This window comes from Oncorhynchus nerka, linkage group LG20 (assembly GCF_034236695.1).
Source record: "Oncorhynchus nerka isolate Pitt River linkage group LG20, Oner_Uvic_2.0, whole genome shotgun sequence".
In the NCBI taxonomy this organism is placed as follows: domain Eukaryota; kingdom Metazoa; phylum Chordata; class Actinopteri; order Salmoniformes; family Salmonidae; genus Oncorhynchus; species Oncorhynchus nerka.
This window is the reverse complement of record NC_088415.1, coordinates 14,190,108-14,210,063: the sequence shown is the minus strand read 5'-3', so window position 1 is coordinate 14,210,063 and position 19,956 is coordinate 14,190,108. Positions and strand designations below refer to the sequence as shown.

General features: G+C 41.3%; 1 protein-coding gene across 1 annotated transcript in view; it reads left to right on the top strand.

Moving 5' to 3' along the window:
• The first annotated feature begins 16,042 nt into the window (after nt 1–16,042).
• grm6a (glutamate receptor, metabotropic 6a) overlaps nt 16,043–19,956 on the top strand; it is a 59,058-nt gene continuing 55,144 nt past the window's right edge. Inside the window, exon 1 of the mRNA XM_065005255.1 lies at nt 16,043–16,642. Coding sequence (XP_064861327.1) covers nt 16,079–16,642 — 564 coding nt within the window. The 5' untranslated portion in view covers nt 16,043–16,078. The remainder of the gene's footprint in view (nt 16,643–19,956) is intronic.

The following is a 19,956-nucleotide window of genomic DNA, read 5'->3' as shown; positions in this document are numbered from 1 at the left end:
GAAGACACTTGTGAAAATCATCTTGAGCACCAGACTGTTTTCAGTGTAAATGCTGTCTCCAGAGCACATACAACTTTAATGGCATCAGCGCCTTCAAACTTTCTCTGTGGCTTTAAAAATACAATGCTTCCATTACTTATGCATGAGCCGTTGCATGCAAACCCAGCGTTATCAATATACAGTACCAGTCAAAAGTTAAGACACACCTACTCATTCCTTAGCTTTATTCTTTTACTATTTTCTACATTGTAAAATTATGACAGCTTTGCACACTCTTGGCAATCTCTCAACCAGCATCATGAGGTAGTCACCTGGAATGCGTTTCAATAAACCGGTGTGCATTGTTAAAAGTTCATTTGTGGAATTTCTTTCCTTCTTAATGCATTTGAGCCAATCAGTTGTGTTGTGACAAGGTGGGGGTGGAATACAGAAGATAGCCCTATTTGGTAAACTACCAAATCCAGTGGCAGCGTAGCCTAGTGGTTAGAGCGTTGGACTAGTAACCGAGAGTGTTGCAAGTTCAAACCCCCGAGCTGACAAGGTACAAATCTGTCGCTCTGCCCCTGAACAGGCAGTTAACCCACTAGGCCGTCATTAAAAATAAGAATCTGTTCTTAACTGACTTGCCTAGTTAAATAAAGGTCAAATTAGAATTAAATTATGGAAAGAACAGCTAAAATAAGCAAAGAGAAACAACAGTTCATCATTTCTTTAAGGCATGTAGGTCAGTCAAGGTGGAAAATGTCAAGAACTTTGAAGGTTTCTTCAAGTGCAGTCACAAAATCTATCAAGCCCTATGATGAAACTGGCTCTCATGTTGACCGCCACAGGAAAGGAAGATAGAGGATAACTTCACTTACCAGCCTCAGAAATTGCATCCCAAATAAATATTTTGCAGGTTTCAAGTAACAGACACATCTCAACCCCAACTATTCAGAGGAGACTGTGCGAATCAGGCCTTTATGGTTGAATTGCAGCAAAGAAACCATTACTTAAGGACACCAATAAGAAGAACAGACAATGGACATGGAAATCTGATGGAAATCTGTCCTTTGGTCTGATGAGTCCAAATGTGAGATTTTTGGTTCCAACCGCTGTGTCTTTGTGAAACGCAGAGTAGGTGAAAGGATGATCTCTGCATGTGTGGTTCCCACCGTGAAGCATGGAGGAGGAGGTGTGATGGTGTAGGGGTGTAGGGGTGCTTTGCTGTTGACATTGTCTGTGATTTATTTAGAATACAAGGCACACTTAACCAGCATGGCTACCACAGCATTCTGCAGCGATGTGCCATTCCATCTGGTTTGCGCTTAGTGGGACTATAATTTGTTTTTCAATAGGACAATGACCCAACACATCTCCAGGCTGTGTAAGGGCTATTTGATCAAGAAGGAGAGTGATGGAGTGCTGTATCAGATGACCTGGCCTCCACAATAACCTGACCTCAACCCAACTGAGTTAGAGTTAGTGAAGGAAAAGCAGCCAACAAGTGCTCAGCATATGTGGGAACTCCTTCCAGACTGTTGGAAAAGCATTCCAGATGAAACTGGTTGAGAGAATGCCAAGAGTGTGCAAAGCTGTCATCAAGGCAAAGGATAGCTACTTTGAAGAATATAAAATATAAAATAAAAATACATTTTTTTGATTTGTTGCACACTTTTTTTGGTTTGTACATGATTCCATATGTGTTATTTCATAGGTTTTATGTCTTCACTATTATTCTACAATGTAGAAAATAGTACAAATAAAGAAAAACTCTTGAATGAGTAGGTGTGTACAAACCTTTGACTGGTAATGTACATCTGATTTAAAAATGAGATTATCCTTAAACACTTCTGTATTTCTACTGTGAGGTGCTATACCTTAATCTACTGTTATCACACATAGCCTATAGGGATACTGCAGAGTTTTAGTTCAGGAGAGCAATCTTCACTCCTTTCATATCTCTTGAGGATACCAGTTCAATACATTATGGGCAGATGGTCATTACTGAAAATAGGACTTGTGTGCTATATTGACTGCAAATGAAAAGCTTGTATGAACCATTAATATTAAGGACAGATCACAATTTACTGGGGGCGGAGGGGGGTCCAAAATAGGGAGGGTTGTCAAACTTATTTTGGTGGTTTGGGAGGGTAGTCTGTTTGTTATTGGTCACGGGGAGGGTAGTGTGTTTTTATTGGCCACGGGGAGGGTAGTGTGTTTTTATTGGTCACGGGGGAGGGTAGTGTGTTTTTATTGGTCACGGGGAGGGTAGCGTGTTTTTATTGGCCACGGGTTTTTTATTGGCCACGGGGAGGGTAGTGTGTTTTTATTGGTCACGGGGGAGGGTAGTGTGTTTTTTATTGGCCACGGGGGAGGGTAGTGTGTTTTTTATTGGCCACGGGGAGGGTAGTGTGTTTTTTATTGGTCACGGGGGAGGGTAGTGTGTTTTTTATTGGTCACGGGGGAGGGTAGTGTGTTTTTATTGGCCACGGGGGAGGGTAGTGTGTTTTTTATTGGTCACGGGGAGGGTAGTGTGTTTTTATTGGTCACGGGGAGGGTAGCGTGTTTTTTATTGGCCACGGGGAGGGTAGTGTGTTTTTATTGGTCACGGGGGAGGGTAGTGTGTTTTTATTGGCCACGGGGAGGGTAGTGTGTTTTTTATTGGTCACGGGGGAGGGTAGTGTTTTTTTTATTGGCCACGGGGAGGGTAGTGTGTTTTTATTGGCCACGGGGAGGGTAGTGTGTTTTTATTGGTCACGGGGAGGGTAGTGTGTTTTTATTGGTCACGGGGAGGGTAGTGTGTTTTTATTGGCCACGGGGAGGGTAGTGTGTTTTTATTGGTCACGGGGAGGGTAGTGTGTTTTTATTGGTCACGGGGAGGGTAGCGTGTTTTTATTGGCCACGGGGAGGGTAGTGTGTTTTTATTGGTCACGGGGGAGGGTAGTGTGTTTTTTATTGGCCACGGGGAGGGTAGTGTGTTTTTATTGGTCACGGGGAGGGTAGTGTGTTTTTATTGGTCACGGGGAGGGTAGTGTGTTTTTATTGGCCACGGGGAGGGTAGTGTGTTTTTTATTGGCCACGGGGAGGGTAGTGTGTTTTTATTGGCCACGGGGAGGGTAGTGTGTTTTTATTGGTCACGGGGAGGGTAGTGTGTTTTTATTGGCCACGGGGAGGGTAGTGTGTTTTTATTGGCCACGGGGAGGGTAGTGTGTTTTTATTGGCCACGGGGGAGGGTAGTGTGTTTTTATTGGCCACGGGGAGGGTAGTGTGTTTTTATTGGTCACGGGGAGGGTAGTGTGTTTTTTTATTGGCCACGGGGGAGGGTAGTGTGTTTTTATTGGTCACGGGGGAGGGTAGTGTGTTTTTATTGGTCACGGGGGAGGGTAGTGTGTTTTTTATTGGTCACGGGGAGGGTAGTGTGTTTTTATTGGTCACGGGGAGGGTAGTGTGTTTTTTATTGGTCACGGGGGAGGGTAGTGTGTTTTTTTATTGGTCACGGGGGAGGGTAGTGTGTTTTATTGGTCACGGGGAGGGTAGTGTGTTTTTTATTGGCCACGGGGAGGGTAGTGTGTTTTTTATTGGCCACGGGGAGGGTAGTGTGTTTTTTTATTGGCCACGGGGAGGGTAGTGTGTTTTTATTGGTCACGGGGAGGGTAGTGTGTTTTTATTGGTCACGGGGAGGGTAGTGTGTTTTTATTGGTCACGGGGGAGGGTAGTGTGTTTTTTATTGGTCACGGGGGAGGGTAGTGTGTTTTTTATTGGTCACGGGGGAGGGTAGTGTGTTTTTATTGGTCACGGGGGAGGGTAGTGTGTTTTTATTGGTCACGGGGGAGGGTAGTGTGTTTTTTATTGGCCACGGGGGAGGGTAGTGTGTTTTTTATTGGCCACGGGGGAGGGTAGTGTGTTTTTTTTCCATGGTTAACGTTCGCTCTTTTGCAGGTTTTACTCTATAATGTATTTCATCCAAGCCAAATTTCCTCATGTGCTTGCATGGGCCTCCCCTATATCAAGGTGTTTTGGTACTTCCCTTGTTGCCCTACGCTTTTCCAAGGGCTAACTTGTACTGTAACACAGGTCAGCATAGTCTACCAGTCTAAAAGTATATCCTGCCCTCTATCCACCATTCATAGTGACAATAGCAGTACTGTAGGTGGATCGTTTGTCCAGATCTGCAATAAGCTAACTAGTAATCATACATAACATAAAAACATTGAAAGCTCATCCATTTTTTATATGAATCGACAACAACCAATAGCATTAGCTGATAGGTAGCGGAGAGGCCAGGTGCATCATTGCACTTTTTTTTTTTTTAAACCTTTACTTAACTAGGCAAGTCAGTTAACAACAAATTCTTATTTACAATGACGGCCTACCCGGGCCAAACCCTCCCCTAACCCGGACGACACTGGGCCAATTGTGCAGCACCCAATTGGACTGAAAGAACAGTGAAGACATTAGCCAAACAGCTCAAAAATCTCCTCTATTGATCTGGTTTAGTGACAATACAATGGTCCTGCCTAGACTAGCTTACAACACTACAATGCAATGAATAATTGCATTATTGTTTTCAACTGAGTACAACATTCTACTCTATTCAAAATTTCATTTGAATAACTGTGCAATATTCCTGTGAATTGAATGTTTCATTCGATTTGGATCTGTTGTGGGTCTACTCTCCACTGTTGATAAGGTCTAGAAAGGCACAGTAGCAGGCCAGTCTGGTTGTATTTTTACTTCTGAACCTGAATGTGCTGTCAGTATCAGATCATCATTCTCCCAAGTCATTCTATAGTAATGTGGCTACATATGCTCCCAGCAGGAAAGCTTAATGCGTGCTCTTGCCTCCTCTCCAATCCGACTGGCTTTTCCTGGCGCACCTAGAATTTAACGCTTCAATATAGCCTAAATATTTATAATGAAACTTTTTCAATGTATATCCTTTTATATGTGACATAAACACAATCAGTCATGTTTTTATCTGATTAGGCTACTTCAAAAGTCTGCTGTAGGCACGCACACATTCATCCAAAATATAATTCCAGCATCCTCAAAATGGCTTGACATGAACCAGGATTCCATCCAAACTGTTTATGCGAGTAAAGTAGCCTACATGACTGATAAGAAATGCCACCACATCATGGGAAAGCATGCAGTTTATTAGGCTACAGATGAAATACGTTTTTGATTAACTTCACAGGGTGGTGAAAGTGCACAGTGATGAGGTTGATGGAGGGTCTTATTCTGGTGACATGATGATCGATTCTTGGCTGCCATTTGACAAATACAAATAATCTCACACTTTTTTCCATAATAATCTCATCATGTAGTAGCACTGTATCTGCAAGCTGTTGTGCATGTGCCAATACCAGAGTGGGCACATTCGCTATACCTACTTGTCACGCCCTGGCCTTAGTTATCTTTGTTTTCTTTATTATGTTGGTTAGGTCAGGGTGTGACATGGGGGATTTATGTGTTTTGTCTGGTCTAGGGGTTTTGTATGTTTATGGGGTGTTTTCTAGTCTAGGTGTTTATGTATATGGTTGCCTAGATTGGTTCTCAATTAGAGGCAGGTGTTTATCGTTGTCTCTGATTGGGAACCATATTTAGGCAGCCATGTTCTTGGGGGTATTTTGTGGGTGGTTGTCTTCTGTCTTTGTGTCTATGCACAAGATAGGACTGTTTCAGTTTTTCCCACATTTGTTGTTTTGTATTTTGTAGTATTCACGTTTATGGTCTTTAAATAAACATGTTGAACACTAACCACGCTGCATTTTGGTCCTCCTCTCCTTCAACGGAAGAAAACCGTTACACTACTCAACATGTTTAGTGACAAAACCATCAGTAGGCCTAGGGTTGAAAATGTGATGGAAACACATTTCAAATGTGACGGAAACCCCCATCGCAGAGAGGAGCCTTGGCCTAGGCTGCTGTTGATTGCGAAGACGGAGGGCTTTTTCTCATTGAAGTTAAAACAAAGGCTGGAGGGAAAAGAGCGTGCAGTGAAAAGCCTACAAGGGGGATTTTATTTAATAATATAACGTTTTAATATTGTAGTGGACAAAAGGAAAGAGGGATACCTAGTCAGTTCAACAGAATGCAGGCTACTGTGCAACTCCCTATTCAGGAAGGATGCAATTTTGGAATGTATATTTATTTATATATTTTTTTACATTATTATTATTGTATATCATTGTTATTGTATGCTTATTTATTAATCGTAACAAGTTCTTTAAATATGTTAAACCTGTTTAGTTCAATTCTGGTGATACATTTTCATTGGCTAAATTAAATACTTTTTTCTTTTTAATTGTGTGCTCCATATTTAGTTTAAGACAGGTTATACGTAAGTCTGTTGTAAAATAAACAACAATAGCCTATGTCTGTTATTTGTTGGGTATGGTAGGCACTTGCCTTTGTTGGTATGTTTAAAACAGTTTGCATTTGTTTTGTTTCATTCTGTTGAGCCATTTTCATTGGCCAAATTAAGTTCCAACTGTCATGCTGTGTTTGCCGCAATTTAATAGCTTGCTCGTATTTTCCCTATAAACAAGAGCTTGACTTTTCATGTTACCCTAATAAAGTTCATATGCTTTTGTAAAGGTGTGGTGTGGCTATTACTAAGCTTTAGCTACTGCAAGCCTATGACATGAGGGCAGAGTGCACCGGCGCTCCAACTTACTCCGACAGTTGAACTTGAGGTGAAGAAGAATGTTTCAGACCTACAGTACTAGAGTTACTCCTACCCTCATATCCACATCGACGAGAAGGTGGAAAGCTTCAAGTTCCTCGGCGTACACATCATGTAAAAACTGAAATGGTCCATCCACACAGACAGCGTGGTGAAGAAGGCTCAACAGCTCCTCTTCAACCTCAGGAGGCTTAAGAAATTTGGCTTGGCAACTAAAACCTTCACAAACTTTTACAGATGCACAATTGAGAGCATCCTGTCGGGCTGTATCACCGCCTTATACGGCAACTGTACTGCCCACAACCGCAGGGCTCTCCAGAGGGTGGTGCGGTCTGCCCAACGCAGCACCGGGGGCAAACTACCTGCCCTCCAGGTCACCTACATCACCCGATGTCACAGGAAGGCCAAAAAGATCAACAAGGACAACAACCACCCAATCCACTGCTTGTTCACCCCGATATCTTCCAGAAGGCGTGGTCATTACAGGTGCCTCAAAGCTGGGACCGAGAGACTGAAAAACAGCTTCTATCTCAAGGTCATCAGACTTTTAAATAGCCATCACTACCACATTAGAGGCTGCTGCCCCATATACATAGACTTGTAATCACTGGCCACTTTAATAATGTTTACATATTTTGCATTGCTCATCTCATATGTACACTTGAAGTCGGAAGTTCACATACAACTTAGCCAAATACATTTAAACTTAGTTTTCACAATTCCTGACATTTAATTCTAGTAAAAATTCTGTGTCTTAGGTCATTTAGATCACCACTTTATTTTAAGAATGTGAAATATCAGAATAATAGTAGAGAGAATGATTTATTCCAGCTTTTATTTATTTCATCACATTCCCAGTGGGTCAGAAGTTTACATACACTCAATTAGGAATTGGTAGCATTGTCTTTAAATTGTTTAACTTGGGTTAAACGTTTCAGGTAGCCTTCCACAAGCTTCCCACAATAAGTTGGGTGAATTTTGGCCCATTCCTCCTGACACTGACCTGTAACTGAGTCAGGTTTGTTGGCCTCCTTGCTTGCACACGCTTTTTCAGTTCTGCCCACACATTTTCTATGGGATTGATGTCAGGGCTTTGTGATGGCCACTCCAATACCTTGACTTCGTTGTCCTTAAGCCATTTTGCCACAACTTTGGAAGTATGCTTGGGGTCATTGTCCATTGGGAAGACCCATTTGCGACCAAGCTTTAACTTCCTGACGGATGTCTTGAGATGTTGCTTCAATATATCCACATAGTTTTCCTACCTCATGATGCCATCTATTTTGTGAAGAGCACCAGTCCCTCCTGCAGCAAAGCACCCCCACAACATGATGCTCCCACCCCCGTGCTTTACGGTTGGGATGGTGTTCTTCGGCTTGCAAGCTTCCCCCTTTATCCTCCAAACATAACGATGGTCATTACGGCCAAACAGTTCTATTTTTGTTTCATCAGACCAGAGGACATTTCTCCAAAAAGTACAATCTTTGTCCCCATGTGCAGTTGCAAACTGTAGTCTGGGTTTTTCATGGTGGTTTTGGAACAGTGGCTTCTTCCTTGCTGAGCGGCCTTTCAGGTTATGTTGATATAGGACTCGTTTTACTGTGGATGTAGATACTTTTGTACCTGTTTTCTCCAGCATCTTCACAAGGTCCTTTTCTGTTCTGGGATTGATTTGCACTTTTCGCACCAAAGTACGTAGAGGAGACAGAATGCGTCTCCTTCCTGAGTGGTATGACTGCTGCATGGTCCCATGGTGTTTATACTTGTGTACTATTGTTTGTTCATATGAACGTGGTACCTTCAGGCGTTTGGAAATTGCTCCAAAGGATGAACCAGACTTGTGGAGGTCTACAATTTTTTTTTCTGAGGTCTTGGCTGATTTCTTTTGATTTTCCCATGATGTCAAGAAAAAAGAGGCACTGAGTTTGAAGGTAGGCCTTTAAATACATTCACAGGCACACCTTCAATTGACTCCAATTATGTCAATTAGCCTATCAGAAGCTTCTAAAGCCATGACATCATTTTCTGGAATTTTCCAAGTTGTTTAAAGGCACAGTCAACTTAGTGTATGTAAACTTCTGACCCACTGGAATTGTGATACAGTGAATTATAAGTGAAATAATCTGTCTGTAATCAATTGTTGGAAAAATGACTTGTGTCATACAAAGTATGAATAATGTCCTAACCGACTTGTTGAGTTTTAATAATAACCTAAGTGTATGTAAACTTCATGCTTCAACTGTATTCTATACTATTCTACTGTATCTTAGTCTGTGCTGCTCTGACATTGCTCGCCCAAATATGTATATATTCCTAATTCCATTCCGTTACTTTAGATGTGTGTGTGTTGTTGTGATATTGTTCGATATTACTTGTTAGGTATTACTGCACTGTTAGAGCTAAAACCACAAGCATTTTGCTACACCCGCAATAACATCTGATAAACACATGTATGTGACAAATAAAATTAGATTTGATTTGAAGTAATGTAACAGGTAGGGTGAGCTCCTCTGTGGTGGTTGGCAAACCCTCAGCCTCCTGACCCATAGCCCTGCGTGGAATCCACTGCGCCACAAAAGCCAAGTAGATATCCACGTTTATAAATACAGGCTCTCTACAGTTATTTACATTTCTGGTCGGAAACATTATTTTGAGTTAATTCTATGATGAGAAGGGTGTTCAATTTATTTTACTGTACAAGGGAAGGATCATGTGAAAAATGTTTACGTTGGGGGGTGCATAGTTTTTATGACCCCCATAGTAAATTTCGATGTGTCCCTTATTTGTCACACAAAAATGAGTTAGGTTTGCCTTAATAACCACATATAACCTCAAATAAATCTCCTCTCAGGTACAGTATACCATCCTTCTAATGGCTTCAGGATGCTACGCCATGTTTCACTGTCATGGTGATGTAATGGTGATGCACCAGTAAAGGCCATGTAAAGGGAAGCCTTGAGATGACCAGTATGAGCGGTCTGATGTCATATAATCATATTTGACACACAAACATTTAAACCACATCTGCAACCATTAGTGTGTAGCTGGGAGAGAGAAAGAGAGAAAGAAAGAGCGAGAGAAAGAGAGAGAGAGAAAGAAAGAAAGAAAGAGCGAAAGAGAGAGAGAGAGACCAGCCTTTTAAGAGATTTGATAGTGATTTGAAGCGTCACAGTTGTGGGGAATACTGCACATTTTAGTGTGATGCAATTTCAAAAGCCTCGAAAGCAATTTATAAAGACTTTAATCCAATTAATGACACATTTTTTCAGAGTTATTCGTCACAAGCAAGTATCGTTCTTGATTTTTGTTTTTTGCAAAATGTTTGATATAGTTTAATCGATGACAACCGCAAATTGCTTTCGGAGAGTGAAAATGTGAAATATTTTGTTGAGGCTGATCTGCGTTTTGGAATGTTTCAATGACTGCGTATTTTTAGGAGCAAGTTCAAGAAACATCAAGATGGAATTTCCAGGTCAGTGATTGTACATCTCACTGTTTTATGTAAACTTCAAGCAAATATTGTATGTTTAATCGTGTAAATATTATAACTATGCTAAATATTATAGTAGACCACTGTCCAGCTTTTTTAGGACTGAGATGTGATGGTGATTTTCTGCTGTCAGTCACCTTTTCTATCAGCATTCGCCACTGTAGCCTGACTGTAATTATAGCTACTGTACAATACAAATATGTAGATTTTGCAGTAATACACCAAAAGTTCTAGCTTACAAATAGTTGCATGTTAAAATGCTCCAATTAATTACATGGGTACACAGCTGAAATTTGGCGCGTGGGCTTGCGTTGTGATGATGCGCAAAGTTCTTCAATTCAAGTCATACTCGCTCACACATTGTTGTTTCAGTTTGCCAGTTAACAGTTTTCTTATTTAAACCGAAAAGTGTGACGAGGTTTACCTCGACCCTCTGTCTGTCCATTCATCCGTATGCAACTGTACCTCATCTCTCACGCACTGCGTTGGCGCGTATTTGCCATGGTTCTGGATTCATGGTAGCCTAAACGACACTATACTTCTTCCAGCCACTTAAGCGAAACTGCCCCTAAAAAACAACTTATCATTTAGAAAACAACCCGTGTGGCATTGGTATGAGTTATAAACATGTATTTTAATGTCAAAATTGACTACAAAGAATTTTGGTCATAAAGTCGGTCTCCTCCAAAACGGAGTTTTGTGAGACTTGAGGTCAGGACTGCGTCACAATGTAAATTAAAGTTGGGTTTGCAGCACACAAGTATCATCAATTCAGGTGGGCAGCTGCAGGTGACCCAATATTAATGCCAGTTGTAAACTTGGGTTGACTTTGGATATCCCTATGGGGCTAGTTAGGGACCATCTGTAAATTGCACAATGTACATGGGACAATATGTTAAAATTCCAATAGCTCCAAATTACAATGACTTAAAAACCTCAAACCAACTATAAATTGTAGAAATACATATACAAATATTAAAATAATTTAATGAGAAAACTAAAAAGTGTGCAACATGGAAATATAGTCTCATTTACATTGTGTAATTTATTGACGGTCCCTAACTAATCCTGGAGACAGGCTATCCAAAGTAGGGTGATCACATTGTGCAGGATAGTCACGCATTTTGGCCTTTTGTCCCGCTTCCTGCAACCAAACAATCATGTCCCACATTTTATCAACACATTAAAACACCACTAATTTACAAAAAGGTTGATTTGTCCCATATTTCAGTCAGACTTCCTATTCATTTGATGAGAATTGACACTCCAACCTGTCTCTTTTGCAGTCAAGTTGTGCTTATGACAAGATGTTATATCAAGGATGTGGTGCTGGTGATGATAAACACTTCTTCAATCGTTGTTAAAATATGATATTCTGTGCAGTGCAAGAAGAGACGTAGGCCAATGCCATATTGTCAACTAATCACATTTGTCAAATCCTTTCTGGCTAAATTCCAGCTTAACTTGGATAGGACAGTTAACTATTTACAAAAAGCGTGAGTCTAATGAAGAGCTACAAAAGGAAGCAAATAGCCGTATTAGACTGTAAGATATAAGGTAATTTCATCAAACTTGTGGGGCTCTTCATGCTCATTAGTTGCACATTCAACATATTTGCTGCTACTTCACTCAAAAAGTCTCCCTTCCTAACTGTGTACATTCCCAGAGACCAACCAGAAATGTTTCATTGGCCAAATATTCTCAGATTTTCATAAAACAGCCACACGTGCACTCACACAAAAATCTCCCTCCTGCAGCACAGAACAAGCTAATTGATGCGCACGTTGCCTATTTTTGCAACACGCTAAATTTTGGTGATGAATAAGTGGTTTCTCGTTTATGCGTCACCAAAATGTTGATCCCGCTGCTGACAGCAAACTGTGGGGTTAGCCGGACTGGGACTCGAACCTGGGTCTTGATTAGGCCATTAGGTGTGTACTTATGTTGTTACTATATGAGGAAAAAATTGACCATTAAGTATTCAAATGTAGTAAAACAGTAAAAAAATATATAAAAAAATACTAACACAAATAGTAAGTATTTTGAGATGAGACGAACCTGACTATTGATCAGTTTGATCTAGTATCAGCTTTGGTCCCTGTTGTGTACCATGTGAACTACAGCTGCCGATTTTGAAAGAATGAAACATTATCAGCCCTCTTGGGGCCATTGGTTAATGGACCACACACTACTACTACTGCCGTGTTCCAAATGGCTCTCGGCGCGCATGCCAGTAGCCATTCAATAACCAACCACCATGGTGTTTGTGAGTGCTGGTGTATTCTATTCCTCACTCACTTCAGTAATCTTCAGATTTCCAGGTTTGGGGCCCTTTTCCCCTCCTGGACAAGCCTTGATGAGAGCACATCACAATCCATGATCAGACAACAGCAGTGTCCCATATCCAGAGGCGTTGTCTTATAGGATGAGTTATGGATGGTTATTTTTGGAACTAGTCTGTCTAGAACTATAATGCCTTTGTTTATCTGTGGAGGTGACTGTCCATCATTTGAAGCCAGTGAGAAACTCACTCAAACATGTGTGTCAACGTAGGATCATCCTCAGTGTGTCTGTTGACATATTTCAATGACATTTTCCCAAAATAGTTTAGGGATGAGCATAATCCAAACGTAGGGAAGATTAAAGTATACATCAACAAATGATAGAAGTAGATTCAAATATAGCAAGAGGTGGTTGTAGTCAGACCAAACTTGATAATTAGTTTAAACTTGAAGCATTTACCTCGGTGTAATCATGCATTCAGATACATTCAGACTACTTGTTTACTTGTTTGACTGATGAGTCAGTGCTGCCTGTGGATGTCATGAGCAGCATTTGAATGATGATTTTCTTTCCAGTGCAAAACAAGTTACTCTCTCTTTGAAAAGTTACATCACAGGTCACAAACACACAGCAGCTCCCGGCAGGAGGATTTTTTTTGCATCAGACGTCATAATGACGTCACGTTTGGTTGAAATCTGGTTGAAGTGATAACTGGTAAGCAGATTACAACCAGGTAGTGACGCCTTTTTCAGGTCGCCAAAAATGACTTTCTTCCATCAGTAAAAATGTCAGCGTCATGTCATTGCAATCAGTTTTGCCTGCTGGGCTTGAGCCTACTGCTGTCAATTCTCCACATCTATGATGGTTGACCTGAAATAGACCGTTAATTAACAACATTGTTGGTTTGAACATGAAACTCCCTGCCTGCCTGCAATCCTGACGCTATAAAATGTAGGCATTATAACTCTGACAAGACGCTCTCTCGTTTACACTGTAATTAGAGCTCTCTCATTTTCACTTTAAGTAGAGCTCTCTCATTTACACTGTAATTAGAGTTCTCTCATTTACACTTTATTTAGAGCTCTCTCATTTACACTGTAATTAGAGCTTTCTCATTTACACTGCAATTAGAGCTCTCTCATTTACACTGTAATTAGAGCTCTCTCATTTACACTGTAATTAGAGGTCTCTCATTGACACTGTAATTAGAGCTCTCTCGTTTACACTGTTATTAGAGCAACACAAGAGTGTTTCTATATGTTATTGATACTGACCATTAGGCTCACAGGTTTAAGTTGTGTTTATAACCCTCAGAATGACATTTCCAAGATCTACTGGAGTGTAACCCAGAGAGTGCTTGTCTCTCGTGTTTAACATCCAAAGTTCCACCACTGCCATTTTACAGCATGATCCAAATCAAATTATGTAATGAAGAGCCTGCTTTAAAACGTAATTAGGTTACACATTTTGAATTTGACTAAGGAAAGTTGTCAGCTCGAGCCAGAAATTTAATCACAGAGTTGGAGAAAAGTCATGCTTCAAGTGGAGGCCTTCTCATTACACATAGATAATTGGGGTGACATATTTCAAGCCTATTTGATAGTAAGTCTGATCTTGGCTTGTTATCAGCTACTCAGAGAAGAAGCCGTGGCAGAGAACCCTTCAGGCATCCGTTATGATTTCACCAATCTGGCAGTGGAAAGTGTCAGTAGTGCTAATTTTCCCAGAAATGCAAAGTTACTGAAATATCACATATTGTAGATAAGGGCCATTTTTAACCTTCATTTAAGCAGGGGGTAGTCCCATTGAGACTTACGTATCTTTTACAAGGAACGACTGCATTACAAAGCAGCAATGAATTGTATATGTAAGACGGGCAGCTTTATCACTCAATTTCCATGTAATCACACATAATTGCAATTTAGGGACATATACTTCTGTTCCTACTGATACATGCTTTGTTGTTTTGCATTATATTTTGAGGTTGGATGTTATCACCATAGCACTTATTTTCTTATTTTTTTTGTGGTATTTTTCTTAAAACTGCATCGTTGGTTAAGGGCTTGTACGTTAACATTTTCATTGTATACCTGCGCATGTGACAAATCAAATTAGATTAGATTCGATTTGATTTGACGCACCGATTGGTGTCACCTCGTTAGTCAGTATGTGTTACACCTGTGCTGGTTGCCATCTTGTAAGTGGGAAATTGTTTCACCTGTGCTGGCCCAGGTGCTATTTAAGAGTGGCTGGCCCAGTGCTCCAGTGGTCTTGAGAGATGTGGAGGATTAACATGTTTAATTGACTCTCACTATTTGAGTTCTAGAAAAACAATACTTTATCTAATCTTTCCTGTTTTGGATTAGCTCCACTATTTGATTTGATTTCTTCTTTTGTTTGCCTCTTGTGCAAATTAATGGGCATTCATGGTGGGTGTCTTTTAGGTTCTAGTTGTTGTTGCTGATCGACTTTCAGTGGACACCCCCATGAGTGTCTTTCAGAACCTCTCCTAAAACCCCACCTGTTTTGTTTTGCTTGTTGTCAATGACCATTGTTAGTTCCGCCTTCTGTTTGAGTGACAATTGTTGGTTTCTTCCTGGGGAACGTAACAGTACATATAGTAGGCCTACAAATAAGAACAAATTCTTATTTTCAATGACGGCCTAGGAACAGTGGGTTAACTGCCTTGTTCAGGGGCAGAACGACAGATTTGTACCTTGTCAGCTCGGGGGTTTGAACTTGCAACCTTCCGGTTACTAGTCCAACGCTCTAATCACTAGGCTACCTTGCTGCCCCAACTGTGATCTCTATAAAAAGCTTTAACCCTATTGGGCCATAGATGGTCACAGTCACACCATCACTACACCTAGAAAAAAGGTGTTATCTAGAACCTAAAAGAGTTCTTCAGCTGTCCCAATAGGAGAACCCTTTGAAGAACCCTTGTTAGTTCCAGGTAGAACCCTTGTTGTTTCCGGGTAGAACACTTTTTGTTCTAAGTATAAACTGGTTTGGGTTCCATGTAGAACCCTTTCTACAGAGGGTTCTACATGGAACCCAAAATGGTTCTAACTTGAACAAAAAGGGGTTATCCAATGGGAACAGCCGAAGAACTCTTTTGGAACCTTTTTTTCGAAGAGTATAAGAACCAGTCAAATCAACTTTCTACAATGAAAACAAACTACATACTGTATCAACTCATTACACATTTCATTCCTATAGAGTGAGGCGATGACTGTACCATTTTGGAACAGGAGTGTGCCCTGAGCAATTGACTGAATGGATGATGTAACCATTTATAGCTGAAAAGAATACAACATTACCTTGAGAATCATAAATATTGTTTGGCCGTTACTGGCATCTCCCAGATTTGTATTCAACAGTAAATCCTGGCTTGTGTGACTGTCCTCCATCCTTATATATTCTGAGCTCCCTGATTGGTCTGTGCTATCTCCTTCTCAATTATATCAGTTTTTGTACTCGCATAAGAAATAAGGTATAAATCTGATGAGTCATGCTCTCTTGGAAATGTAAAGCCTTGAATCAAGACCTCCCAATTACTCCCTTCTCCTTATCTTATCTGTTAGCAGGTGCTTCAAGTAGAGGGTAAAGACTCGTGCCAATAAAGTCATAGCATCATGACATCTAAATCCCCCCCATCTCTACACTACCACCACCAGTATGGCATGGTTTGGCCGTTTGGATGGGGTGGCTGTCATTCCACCACGTGGCCTCGCCTCCTATGGATGCTGTGTGTGGGGATGAGCCCTGGGTCCTGGGCCTCCCATCAACACTTCCATCCCCACTCCATCAAGATCCCTGGAGACATCACCCTTGGAGGCCTGTTCCCCATCCACGCCAGGGGGCCTCATGGCCTGCCCTGTGGGGAGATCAAGAAGGAGAAAGGCATTCACCGCATGGAGGCTATGCTCTATGCCCTGGACCAGATCAACAGTGACCCGGAGCTACTCCCCAACATCACTCTGGGGGCCAGGATCCTGGACACATGCTCTAGAGACACCTACGCCCTGGAACAGTCGCTCACCTTCGTCCAGGCCCTTATCCAGAAGGACACCTCGGACATACGCTGCTCCAACGGAGAGCCGCCCATCATCCGCAAGCCTGAGCGTGTGATAGGGGTGATCGGGGCCTCAGCCAGCTCTGTGTCCATCATGGTTGCCAACGTGCTGCGTCTATTTGAGGTGAGATCAATGTGAATGTCCTATACGTGGTGGGAGTTTCCATTGGCCAGTTTGTTTGTGTTTGTAAGTCATTTGTTGCAGTGTTTTGATGTTGGACCAGTGTGTTATCATGTTAGACAATGTGTATGGTTGTTCTTGGCGATACATGGGGTCAGGGTGACCCTGGCGCTGTGGCTGTGGAATGCCATCGCTCTCCCACAATCCCCTCTGAGAGGGGGCAGTCACATGGGGCTGCTCTGGGACAGTCCATTCAGCTGACTTAGAGCTACAGTTAATTGACAATAAGGATTTAGACAGTGGAGCTAATCATGTTTATGGCTTTGATCAGCCTAAAGGTTCCGGTATTGTATTCTCTGGGCTGGATTGAGCCTGCTGGATAGAGTTCGGGTAGGAGTTGAGTAACAACAAACTTTCCATTACAGTTTTTCTACTTTATCTCTACTTCATCACATTTGGTGTCAAGGCAAAAGTTATGAAGGCCAAAAATCTACTCACAAATTGAATTGTGAATGGAATGGAATGGAAATACACTGAGTTTGATTCATTATGGGACTCAATCATCTACTTTCTAGTGAATTGGTCAGATATGATCTGTGGTCATATGTGTTATTAGGCTACAGACTGTACAATAAGAGTGGTAGTAAAAAATTAAAAATAAAGCCTTTTGTGAACTAACACTCACACTTGACTTTTTTTCCCCCTTACTAGCTCTGACTTTGCTGATATCTACTTTAAGGAAAAATGTACTTACCATGACTGTGATATGTGGTTGTCCCACCTAGCCATCTTAAGACGAATGCAGTAACTGTACCAGGCTCTGGATAAGAGCGTCTGTTTATTGACTAAAATGTCAAATGTAATGGTATGCTTCTGCCATAATCAGAATGATACAGTTATCACCATGGTAACGCATTAGGTCCAGGTTGTGTAGTATACACTACACTATGAAACCAGGGTGTGTTAAATACACTAGACTATGAAACCAGGGTGTGTAGTATACACTAGACTATGAAACCAGGGTGTGTAGTATACACTAGACTATGAAACCAGGGTGTGTAGTATACACTACACTATGCAACCAGGGTCTGTAGTATACACTACACTATGAAACCAAGTTGTGTAGTATACACTACACTATGAAACCAAGTTGTGTAGTATACACTACACTATGAAACCAGGGTCTGTAGTATACACTACACTATGAAACCAGGGTGTGTAGTATACACTATGAAACCAGGGTGTGTAGTATACACTACACTATGAAACCAGGGTGTGTAGTATACACTATGAAACCAGGGTGTGTAGTATACACTACACTATGAAACCAGGGTGTGTAGTATACACTACACTATGAAACAGAATAAAAGGTATGGCTCTGATTAGGAAACAAAACAACCTTGTGTTCACACAGACATTTAGTGAACATTAAAATGATAAATATGTATGGTTAAACTGTATTAATGAATATATGATTAAAGCTCAAAATGTGTCCTTTGTAGCGTAAGGTAATGCAGTCAATGGATTATGCTTAATTACGACAAAGAATAACGACACAAATCATGCGTGAGATGGAACATGTAAATGTATTGGAGGGGAAGTCAAAAGCCCCAGGTAAACAGAACACAGAACAACCTCGCGGTTGCTGCTGCCAGACCTGGGCTTTTCATCTGAAGTCAGCAGGCATATGGAGATGTGATCATTTAAAAAGCTGAACAAATGGAACGCAAAATCTGAGAAAGACTCCAAACTGATCACTGAAAAAGGTTATGTTAAACAAGAGTTTTCAGGTTAATAGGTGTTGTTGTACAGTAGTATTAATGACAGTGTACCTCAGTATCGTTTGCAATGCATGCTCTATCATGTCTCCTCCGCTTCATTGGGTCTTGTTGGCAGTCAGGCTCAAGAGCTCTTTACTCCGTATAGATAGTGTGCCAGAGAACAGAAAATGTAGAATCTCTGTAACTAATTGTCAGATTTGCACCATACTGTAAGCTTACTGAGTATTTCCCTCTTCTTCTTGGCCCTCCATGAAAATAAAATCCCATCCTACATGGGTCTTATGTAAGAAAGTGAATTGTGAAACGGAACAGCATTGTTAGGGATCCTTGTTGGTGTTTATGTGCTTTGAATCTAGGAAGAGGGAAATTGATTGTACAACACCTATTTGTCCGACTGCATAGTTATACAGTTGAAGTCGGAATTTTACATACACTGAGGTTAGAGTCATTAAAACTCGTTTTTCAACCACTCCACAAATTTGTTGTTAATTAACAAACTATAGTTTTGGCATGTCGGTTAGGACATCTACTTTGTGCATGACACAAGTCATTTTTCCAACAATTGTTTACAGACAGATTATTTCACTTATAATTCACTGTATCACAATTCCAGTGGGTCAGAGGTTTACATACACTAAGTTGACAGTGCCTTTAAACAGCTTGGAAAAGTCCAGAAAATGATGTCATGGCTTTAGAAGCTTCTGATAGGCTAATTGACATAATTTGAGTCAATTGGAGGTGTACCCGTGGATGTATTTCAAGGCCTACCTTCAAACTCAGTGCCTCTTTGCTTGACATCATGGGAAAATCAAAAGAAATCAGCCAAGACCTCAGAAAAAAAATTGTAGACCTTCACAAGTCTGGTTCATCCTTGGGAGCAATTTCCAAATGGTACTACGTTCATCTGTACAAACAATAGTACGCAAATATAAACACCATGGGACCACGCAGCCGTCATACCGCTCCGGAAGGAGACGCATTCTGTCTCCTAGAGATGAACGTACTTTGGTGTACCTTGTAGAGATACAACCTGTCTCATCATCACCCAGTGCCTGGGCTTACCTCCGCTGTACCCACACCCCACCATACCCCTGTCTGTGCATTATGCCCTGAATATATTCTACCATGCCCAGAAACCTGCTCCTCTTATCCTCTGCCCCCAACGCTCTAGGCGACCAGTTTTGATAGCCTTTAGCCGCACCCTCATACTACTCCTTCTCTGTTCCGCGGGTGATGTGGAGGTAAACCCAGGCCCTGCATGTCCCCAGGTACCCTCATTTGTTGACTTCTGTGATCGAAAAAGCCTTGGTTTTATGCATGTCAACATCAGAATCCTCCTCCCTAAGTTTGTTTTACTCACTGCTTTAGCACACTCTGCTAACCCTGATGTCCTTGCCGTGTCTGAATCCTGGCTCAGGAAGGCCACCAAAAATTCAGAGATTTCCATACCCAACTATAACATCTTCCGTCAAGATAGAACTACCAAAGGGGGCGGAGTTGCAGTCTACTGCAGAGATAGCCTGCAAAGTAATGTCA